This window comes from Hippoglossus stenolepis, chromosome 13 (assembly GCF_022539355.2).
Source record: "Hippoglossus stenolepis isolate QCI-W04-F060 chromosome 13, HSTE1.2, whole genome shotgun sequence".
NCBI lineage: Eukaryota > Metazoa > Chordata > Actinopteri > Pleuronectiformes > Pleuronectidae > Hippoglossus > Hippoglossus stenolepis.
Genome location: NC_061495.1, coordinates 19,658,332 through 19,668,767, shown reverse-complemented (window position 1 = coordinate 19,668,767; position 10,436 = coordinate 19,658,332). Strand labels below are relative to the sequence as shown.

Here is a 10,436-nt window from a genome sequence, read left to right as displayed (position 1 = left end):
TTGTCATCGCAGCGGGCAGTGGGGTGAGGAACGGGATTGTGTGATCCAATGAAGCGTGCAGTTATCAGAGACTTCAGCCCCGCTCATGAAGCTGACATCACCCGATTGCCTCAGTTTGGCCGAGTGTGATGCACAGCGGGTCACTGAGGACAGGAGGGAGAACCCCAAAATAACCACAGAGCCTGTGCAGTCAGTTATCAGTGTCTTCCTCTGTTTGACCTGACCTTTCTGAAAAAACACACGAAGACCTGTCTCATTTTTAATTAGTTTTGTTTACTTCAAAACATTTGAAGTTGATATGACGTGGAATGAGAAGTTGGCACTCGGAAGCTTGGTTAACTTCAGACTTTATTGGAAGCAGAAACATTAGAGGTGTTTTCCTAGAGAGGTTATTTTTAGTCAGAGAGCAGGACTCATTGATTTCACGTTCAGATTTTTTTAATGCTGTCACTTAAAACCCTGTGCTTGCACCCTGACAGCCCCTGCTTGTGCTTAGATTTGCTCTGCGCTCAAACTGTACGCTTTCTCATGCTGCTTCTGTGCGTGTGTGAAATGTTGGACTTTTTCTTCTGTGCTTGGATTTTGTCTTCAGCCTTACATCCATCTTGTTTCTATAGTGCTTGTTCTTTTTAGGGTCGTCGGGGCAATGGAGCCAATCCCAGCTGACATTGGTGACTTTTTAAAATCCCCTCTTGAAACACATCTTTATCAGATAGGCCTTTGTGTGATCGTGTCTTTTTTATCTTTTTTTATATTTTGTTGGTTTTATTCTTTTTATTTGTATCTATCTGCTTTTATGTAATGTTGTCTTCTTTTTACTCTCCCTATTCTCCTTATTTGTAATGACTTCTTTTACGTGTTGCTGTCTTCTGTTGAGTTTATTTATTAAAGTTTTTATTTTTCGTGTGAAGGCATTTGTGCTTATTGCCCCTGAGTATTATTTGGCCGTTCCATTGGACGTTGAGTCATGTTGTGCATTCTAACTTCAACATTCAGAATCTTATAGAGCTTGAATCTTTACTTGTAATTTAAACTTTGGTTATCAATAAATGTAAGAGCCTGACATAGTTGATGTCTTTGCAGCAGTGTAAAGTGTTTTCATAGGTTAAGTGCGTTGAATGTTAAAGGTTCAGTGTGTAGGACTTAGTGACATCTAGTGGTGAAGTTGCATGTTGCAGCTGAACACCCCTCACCTCACCCTCCCCTTTCAAACATGAAAGAGAACCTGTGGTAGCCCTCAGTTGTCTTAAAAACTCAAAAGGTGTTTAGCTTGTCCAGTCTGGGCTACTGTAAAAAACATGGCGGCCTCCGTAGAGAGGACCCGCTCCAGATATAAAGTATTTAAATATAAAGGGCCCATATTAGGGTAAAGAATACAACAATTCATACAATTTAGATGATCACACATTATTTTATATTCAGTTTCTGTCAATTGATGCATTTCACCTAAATCTTGCACACTAACCCTTTAAGTATGGTCTGAGGAGGGTGAAGTTAAACAATGAGCGTTTTGCAGAATCGTGCACAGAATGTTTCAGTTGATTTATCCACCAGATGGAATACTACAGGTTTCTGTCGAACACATTCTGAATCATGGCTAACGACAGCAGGTCGATGGGGCTTTACATGATGCAGAAGAGACACTTCTAATATTTCAGTTTAACAGCATCCTGAGGTTCACCAGATCTGTCTCAGAGGGAATGAGGTGTTAACCACTGAGTTATCTGTGCTGCTCCACTGGAGGGAAACGAGTCAGATACTCAGAGTGAAGAAGTCTTACTGTGAAGACCAGCAGCTGCATCCTGAAATGGAACTGTAGAGCCCTCTGCTGGTGAAAGGTCAGCACCTGTGCTCGAGCAGGCAAAGAGATGTCTCCCATTCAGCTGTAGACAACTCTACACAGTGTTTAGTATTATTTGTACTTTTAATTTATTAACTCCAAGTAGAAATAGTAGTAGTTGTTATTTTTGTTATGAAAATAATTATATAATAATAATAGTAATTATTATTAACAGTGGTGGTAGTAGTAGTAGTAGTAGTATTAATATCATTAATAGTAGCAGCAGCTGTAGTAATATAACTTTATATTATTATCAGTCATTTTTTTGTCTTAGACCACTACATCTAGGTATTGCTGTTAATATTCCAGTCTGACAGTATTTATATACAACCGTTACACACCTGTCCCTGGTCCCTCTTTCTCCTCTTTCTCTTCTTTCTCCCCCACTTTCTCTTCCCACCTTTGTTGAGTTCTGGTTCTGTTGGAGGTTTCTTCCTGTTACAACTTTTTTTCCTCCATCATCAAGTTTTTGCTGATTGTGGAAAGAGCTGGGGTTCTCGTGATCGTTTTCTAAGGTCTTGGCCTCATTCTGTAAATTGAAATAATGTTTGCTGCCAGTTGGCTTATCGCTCCAACAGATATTATTAAATTGAACAGAGCGATTTACCCTCTGGGGTTCAATCAAGTTAAAGTTTAATCCAAAGTTAAGTGACTTACTTTCCCCTCTCACCACACAAAGTAGACTGAGTGAAGTATGTTGCATCTCCTCTTTATTCATAACACTGTACAAAATGAATGTACATGCATTTTAATTTTCCACATGTTAAAGAGCGGACCGTTGACCTTTTGATAATTCAGAACTTTTCCAGAAAGAAACAGGGGTTAGTTTGAGGTGTGAAGACCCAGAAGAGAAACCCTGTGAAACATATCATTATTGTCCGATGTCGCTGGTGCTGACGCTTTTCCGCAGTTCACTGTCTTGTACGTGATGACCTACACAATCCGTTCAGTCCAGAAAGCCTCTCAGTGTTCGCAGCTGAACAGGTCCATGGAAACTCTGTGCTGCTCCGGCAGGGCCCTCGCAGCAACAAACTCCATGGTGCTGTTGAAGTGGTAGAAGTGGCTGCCTACGAACACTTTGACCCCGGAGCTGTCGCACTTGGCGGCGTCGATCTTCTTGAAGAGGCCAATAGTGTGGTTGTTTACTGCAACACGAGGACTGGCGTTCAATTCCACATCGTAAATGTGGTTTCCTGGAGGACGGCAGGAAGGAGGACATGTGAGTTGCTATGGTATCCAGTGGTGGAAAGCTTCATGAGAATAAAAATATCTACCCAGAGGTGATGCTTTAACTGTTTCTTGTTCAGATTTGTACTTTCATAGGTTTTCTTTCAGGGCTGTGTCTTTACCTTTAATGATGTGAGCGATGTGATGATCCTCACAGACAAACGCAGCATCGATGGGACCCTCAATGCCGAGCTCTTCCTTCACAGACTTGGGGTAACCGTCCATTTGATTGTGGGGCTCATCGTCTTGGAAAACATACAACTTGTCGTCCTGAGGAGGAAAAAAAAGATCTTAAAGTTTTAATCTTGAGGAAAAGATGATGTCAGGAGCAACGCGCTTGTTTCTGTACTTTACCTTGATCATGTGCAGATGATCATTGAAAGAGAAAACAGCGTCCACATCGCTGTGTATCTCCTTGAACGCGTGCTCGGTGCGGTCGGCCGTCAGTGTGTGGTTGCCCTCATCTCGACGGAGGAAATGGTGGTCTGCAAAACAAGGGAATCGCTCAGAGATGCTGTGGAAGATCACCAGAACCCGAAATAGGAAATAATTCACCTCCCACTCCCAACGAATCAAGTAGCCATCTCTGAAACAGCCGTGTGTCGTCTGTTCTCACCTCTGAAGGCGTACATGTTTCCACCATGATCGGATGTGATGGCGTCGAGGTGAACGTGGCTGCAGCGTTCTCTCTCCACGTGGTCGCTGTTCTCACCTACACAATGAAGACGCATGAAGTTAATGTTTAATGAATATTTTTGGATTTGTCAGCGTATGGAATCCAAACTGACTCCTAACATGAGCAGAGATGATTTCATGTTCACTTTTATCATCGCTCCAGTAATCGAGCGACGTCTAGGACATGATTTGTAAAGAAATAAGTGATATTTAAACAATTTAAAGCTTTGGGGGGAAATTTGGGGTTCTGCTTTACAGGTAAAAGTAGAAGAGGAAGTGAAAGATGAACTGAAGGTTAAGTGGTGAAGTGGTGAAGGTTAAGTGGTGTAGACTCAACACCACTTATGTTTTGAGTAATAAGGGAGAGGGAGGGAGGTGAGAAACTATTACATCATCAATTCACACTATTGACTATTAAATATTTCATTGACGTCTTATTGGAGAATGGCTAACAGTGATCATTTTCTTCACTTACTGAAATTTGAGCATCTCATGAAGTAGTCACGTGCCTCTTTGGGGTATTTTCCGGGCATTTGGCCAGTCTTCGGGTCGAACTTGCAGAAATTGTGTCCATGGAAACAGTAGTGGTGCCCCATGTAGCGGAGAGCGGACGTGCAGTTGGGCATGCCCTGGAAAACTTTCTCCTCCACAGCCTTGGTTTTGACATTGTAGTTGTAGATGTCGTGACCTACCGAAAAAACAAATTGCACACTTAGACATTTAGATTGTTTAAGGTGTTGACATCCACTCTGGGGCAACATTTTTTTTACACCTTTTGGACTGTGAAAATAAGATAAGTTCCTTCACTGTTCAGCGAATGTGGAAATAAGACCCTCAAATTAAAGCTGGAAGTCAGCGTTTTAACCTCTTTGTCATTGTTTCACTTCATTGTAGTAGAATGTAAAGGGGAGGCCAGAGTGGATTTCACCCCAAAATTAATTGCATTAATTAATAATGCATATGTCATTTACTGTACACAGGCGTTCAAAGCTTGTGAACTCTCTGCTGCTGCAACATTATTATTACAAAATGAGACAAAAGGCAAAGTATAAAAATGTATAATTAACATTTGGAGCTGCTTTAAATACATAAGCTTTGCATTCAAGAAAGCAAATTTGGCAAAATTGGCATCTTGCAAAGTTAAGTAATCTACAGCTAAAACCTTGGTTTCAATGAATTTGGTAAAGTGCACTGACCCTTGAAGAAGAGGACGGAGTGTTCGTCACACTCTGGTTTGGGACACTCCACGGCAGCGTCCAGGTGGTTAGGGATTCCAGGGAAGACCTCAGAGATCTCCTTGGGGTAACCTACCTCCAGCTTGTGATGGTGATAGATGAACACCTTGTGGTCCTGCATCAAAGCACCACCACCAAAAAACACCAGTTTACAAGTCGCTATGAATATTGTTCCACTGTGGTTTGTTCTGCATGGTTGGAGTGGTGTTGTATGTTTGCACCATCAAAACACAGAACATGCATAAAGGCTTTGGACACCGATGGTATTATTGTGCAAAAAAAGTTGAAAGAAAAGTTTTTAGAACCAGCAAGAACCTTACTGGTCCAGCATTTGTCCCTAAAGTGTCCGGACCATCATCATCACCTGAGTTGTGCTCAGCTCAGACCAAACTTTTCAAAATGAGTATTCAAACATAAAAACTATGGCGGCTGAGAAGGCCCCACTTGGCGTTCTTGTGGAAGAAACAACTTTAAAGAGTTGAACTCTACTTTAAACAGTTTGTGCATCTTTATCTTCTCCCTGCTCTGACGACACCTGCTGCCAAACTCAATGACCTTGTAAACTTTGTTTTTACCTTTCCTGTTCTCTCAGATATATGTGTCCTTGTGGCTTTATTCACAAAAAATTATAATTTATAAAATAATAATAAGCTTGCACATGAATAAACTTTTCTTCTCTAAATATGTTATTAATTTTGTCCGATTGCAAGAAAGTGGTTGAATCTAGGACATGAACCTGTCAGTATGTTGAAAACAGAAAATATTGATCAGTCTAAATCGGTCCAGGCTTTTTTTCCTGACACAGTGAATGTCTCTAATCTCCAACATGTTCAGGGTCCCCTGCAGGTCCTCAGCCAATCAGTTGATTTGACAGGGATCAGAAAGAAGAGACTGGAGCGTACCAAGAAGAAGAACATGTGCTCGTGGTCGGGGTGTTCCTCGCAGTGCATGTGGAAAGCAGCGTCGACGTGGGCCAGGTGGTGATGGTCATCCATCTCGGCGAAGGACTCATTAGACAGCTCTGATTTGCCGTCAAAACCCTTGAACAGATGGTCGCCTGAAAGGAGATACAGGGCACGAACGTTAGATAGAACAAGACACATTCTCCTCCACAGCTTCTATCCATCCATCCATCTATCTATCTATCTATCTATCTATCTATCTATCTATCTATCTATCTATCTATCTATCTATCTATCTATCTATCTATCTATCTATCTATCTATCTATCTATCTTAATCCTCAATAAGTATGGACTTACCCTTGAAGAACAATGGGATTCCATCCTCATTCACTGCAACAGCGTCCATCTCAAGTCCCTGACAACGGTCGAGTTCTTTTGCACAGAATCATGGTCATGTAAGAAAGTTTTAAATAAAGTTGTAGCATCCATGATGAGAAATGTTTGTTACAGGATGTCAAGTTGTCAAAATGTGTGTGAACGCTTTCCATCCACTCACCATGGTGATCGTGATGTTCAATATGAGCATCATCATGGTGATGGTGATGTTCAAGATTGTCATGATCCCCGCCGTGATCTTGATGCCTGGATGAACAGAACAGAAACAGAAAATGATTCTAATTTCCGAGGATAAGGCTGCTCCACATTTACGATCTTAGAAGTTAAAATTAAGAAATGCACTTTTATTCCCTCAAATTTTGAAAAACATATTTATAGTTGAATGAAGACTCAGATAAAAAAACTCTTCTCAATTTTCTGCACAAACACGTGATGCTGAGTGAAATATTCAGACAAAACAAGTTTGTACTGATGAGGCCTCCACTGGCAGGTCGGGCTTTGAAAGTCTTTTTTGCAGTCAAAATATTCAAATACATACGTTACTGTTGAAAATGTTCCAAAGTATGCAACCAATTTTTAATTATTTATTCTTATAGTTTTTAATGTTATTTTAATCCTTGCAGGATGAGTTTTGCTTTCCTTATACCCACGGCTGTGCTTGAGATCAACTATCGGTCTATTTGCACTAAAAACCACGAGTTGAGTTATTGGTGAGTTGAGTTACCTGTTTTTTCAGGTTAAAAGTGTAAAGACTGCTTACGAATAAGGCAAAGCCAGAGCCAGGGCCAGGCAGAGACACAGGGCTTGGGTGAGCTTCATGGTGAGCAGTCCTCTGTTCCAGGAGAGACCGAAGAGTCAGCAGAGCTGGGATGAAGGTACGACGGCTTCTGCTGCAGCTGACGTTTATATCATGTCTCAGTTCAGGTGGATCATGTGACGCTGGGCACCAAAAAAGGAGAGCACAATGTGCAGATGCTCGGGGGAGGGTCACAGACGACCACGCAGTTTGATGTCCTCCAGACCTGTGCCCTCAGTCGTCCCACTCCTTTTGGGAGAGATTCAAAGGATTCAAAATGCTCCCTTTTCACCAATCGATAACTTTATATAAGCATTCACCTGACATGACACCATGTCCTCATGGGACCAGGTTATTGGCAGCGGGCTGAATAAATTTCAAACTGGATGACATTAGACAGAAAGAGTTTTCTGATGATAGATCAGCTGTTTAGGCAGCAGTGATCTATTCATTTTAATATAATACGCAATATTCATTTTCATTAACTGTGAAACATAATAGATTTAACATTAAATGTATATTTATTGTGTAAATACCAGTGAATTTATCAACTTTCATCTGCGTTATATGCAACTGTACACTGAGATCTATAAATGCTCCTGCTTATAATATAATTATATCATTATTTTTGATCAGATTCCAGAACACACCAGAACTTTGTTAAGTCTGATCGAAAGCATTCTGGACCTGTTCAACTCTGAGAGATAACTGACTTAGTAAATCATCAAAAATAAATAAAACTGCTGACCACTGCACTTAAAGCCCCTGAAACAAGTGTTGTATAACGTTTTTTACGGTGAACATTAACAGAGAATAGTGATTTGGCCTTTACCTGTCTGGTATCACTCTTAAACTACTGCACACCACAAACAAGGACACAGCTTGGTATTTCTATGGTTGTGAAATACTGACTAAAGTTGTCTGTCAATAGTTTAAACTGATTTGTTATCTATTACTAATAGATAGATTTAAATAATTTTAAATCTTTGTTTCAATAAGTTCAGTAGCAGTTTAAACTATGGACAGAAAACATTAGTTTCAGCTCTTCAGAAAGAAGAAACTGGTAACACATGCAATAGCATCAAGAAATGAAACCAAGGCCGGAAGAGAAGCATCATCTGACTGCAGAGAGATGTTTAAGCTGTTTTATCTTGAAGTTTCCAGCCACAGCAGCTTTGAAACCCTCTGTACCAACCTGCACATAGAAACCAAATCCAGCAGCGAGAGAGAGACAGATGTATTTTCGAAGCTGGTGGAGACTTAACCAGAGCTAAAAGTGAGAGCTAATATTAAACTTTTTCAGGTGAAATACATCAGATGGGCAAAGGGGTTGCTATTTATCAGCATTAAATAGGCAAACACAATTGTCATTTTCTATTTTTCCTTGAAGTGAACTTTAAATTGACTTTTGCAAAAAAACAGAGACAACATACTGTGGCAGATAAAACACCAAGAAACAACATGAATAAGAAGTTTATTTCTGTTTATTTCTGACTTAACAGTAAAACGTTATCTAGCACCTTTTAATGCTGAATTTGGCTTCAACACACAACAAACCCTGTATCACAATGTGTAAAACAAAGTGAAGCTGATCAAATGTTGATAGAATTTGGTTCATTGCACCCGAGGTTTGAAACAACAGTCAACATGTTTGCGACTGACTCTGTGAACTGCTGCAATTCCAACTCTGAATTTGTCTGAGGTAAAGAGTTATGGTCATTGTTTCTGTTGCTTTAGCATTTTTTTAATTTTCAGTTCACCTCCATTTCATTGGGATGGTGGCAGAAATCAAAAAATTCCAGCTAACCACATCTTTGGAGACCACGAGATGCAATAATAACATCTGGCAATCTTCTTGATCTGTTTTCCTTTCACCTCTCCTCCATTTCCTAACTCCCTTCATAGCGCCATGTTTTACCCAGTCCTCCTCTGTGTTATTCTCCCCTCTTACTTATTTTCTCCCTCTCTCTCAACACTTAACTTCTCCGTTCGTCTTTCCCTTCATTAAAATACAGACGGAGTGGAGCACTAAAATCCGTTTCTAACATTTTATCCAGAAAATTTAGGTTTTTGTGTCCGCTGTGACTAAACAACGTATTACGCGTGGGTTTAGATTTGCTCTCTGCAATAAGCAGCAGCCGTCATGACTTTTCTGCTGGAAGGGTCAAGGGTCAAGGTGCATGTTGGCTGGACTGGACCACTTACTTTTAGCCAGTTTTCTTCAAATAGTTCAAAAGGTTTTAATGGAAAGCATTTAAAGCTTCAACTTCTACTTAAAAATCGAGTTAACTTTAACCAGACTTGAAGAATTAAATGTTCTTATGACAAGTTCTTATAAAGTAGCAGAGTTAATTTTACTGAAGTTTATTAAACTTAAAGTGTTGAGTTGCATAAACAAGTCTTTGGTCACATTATTGACAGATTTGTTTTTCACAACTTTCATTTGTTGAAAAGTCTGTGTTTTGTTTGTCACTGCTGCTGGAGCCTTTAGCCTTTAGTACCGGAAATTATACAGTGGAAACATATGAGGTGACTGTCATGGATGACGACATAGTAACGAAACAACTTATACGTCTCTGTTCTTAAAACAAACGTGCTCGTTTTAGCTGTCAAACGATGCATGATGGGAAGTCTGGTGACATATTAATCATGTTTGTTTGGAGACTGAATTTGATGATTTTTGTGCACCCTGCTAAACAATCATTCAACTCATCAGTCCAGGTCAAAAAAAATTACATCTTTTTAAATCTGACACATCTGGCCTTTTAATTCCGTCATATTAACGGCCTATGGGATTTGACCACCTGCTTTTACTTCAGGGGCAAACGACTTGTGACTCAAACGAACTGCTACCAGTTAGCCAATGAGCTGTGTTTTTCTCTCCACTAGTTTGTATTGGTCACTCATCATGGATCAGGATTATTCTTTGCCATTTGCTGCGTAACGTGAATAAAACTTTATGACATGACCATATACGTGGATATGATTTGTGCTTGAGTTGCATCAGGTCGATTTTCAACTTAGGTCTTTTGTTATTGAGCCATGGTTATATATATTACATTTAACTGAAAATTAGCAAATAAATAACACGTCATAAACAATAAGTGTTTGTTGTTTTATTGACTTAACACATATTAAACTAAATCCTCCAAAAATCTAAATGTGACTCATCATCAGTTTAACAGAAGTCTGTAGTAACTGCAAATATCCAGCAGAGGTCCCTCCTGCAAGTTTAATAGAGGAGAGGTTCTCTAATTGGCTCATTCATAATTCAGATAATGATTTTAAAAAGTATTCCACAAATGTACTGGTTTTTTTCGGTTTCTGTCACAGTCATTTTTTAAAGAAAGGAGATTTTGGTAT

At 39.8% G+C, this 10,436-nt stretch overlaps 1 protein-coding gene across 1 annotated transcript; it reads right to left on the bottom strand.

Annotated features, from left to right (window-relative positions):
• Positions 1–2,533: 2,533 nt before the first annotated feature.
• hpxa (hemopexin a) lies at positions 2,534–7,169 on the bottom strand. Its single transcript, XM_035175525.1, has 10 exons — positions 7,038–7,169; positions 6,438–6,523; positions 6,239–6,313; positions 5,880–6,034; positions 4,939–5,092; positions 4,218–4,430; positions 3,684–3,779; positions 3,422–3,552; positions 3,190–3,337; positions 2,534–3,033 (listed from the first exon to the last, which is right to left on the bottom strand). Exons 1-10 carry the CDS (start codon positions 7,094–7,096, stop codon positions 2,804–2,806), a joined length of 1,347 nt encoding a protein of 448 aa, XP_035031416.1. The 5' UTR covers positions 7,097–7,169; the 3' UTR covers positions 2,534–2,803.
• Positions 7,170–10,436: the final 3,267 nt, after the last annotated feature.

What these genes read in the sequence shown, in the direction of transcription:
- hpxa (XM_035175525.1), bottom strand. Translation starts at nt 7,096, where the DNA reads ATGAAGCTCACCCAAGCCCTGTGTCTCTGCCTGGCCCTGGCTCTGGCT. An exon ending in AATCCCATTGTTCTTCAAGG is followed by an intron (nt 6,035 to 6,238) that starts GTAAGTCCATAC and finishes ATCTCCTTTCAG; the next exon opens with GCGACCATCTGTTCAAGGGT. An exon ending in CATCGCTCACATCATTAAAG is followed by an intron (nt 3,034 to 3,189) that starts GTAAAGACACAG and finishes GCCGTCCTCCAG; the next exon opens with GAAACCACATTTACGATGTG.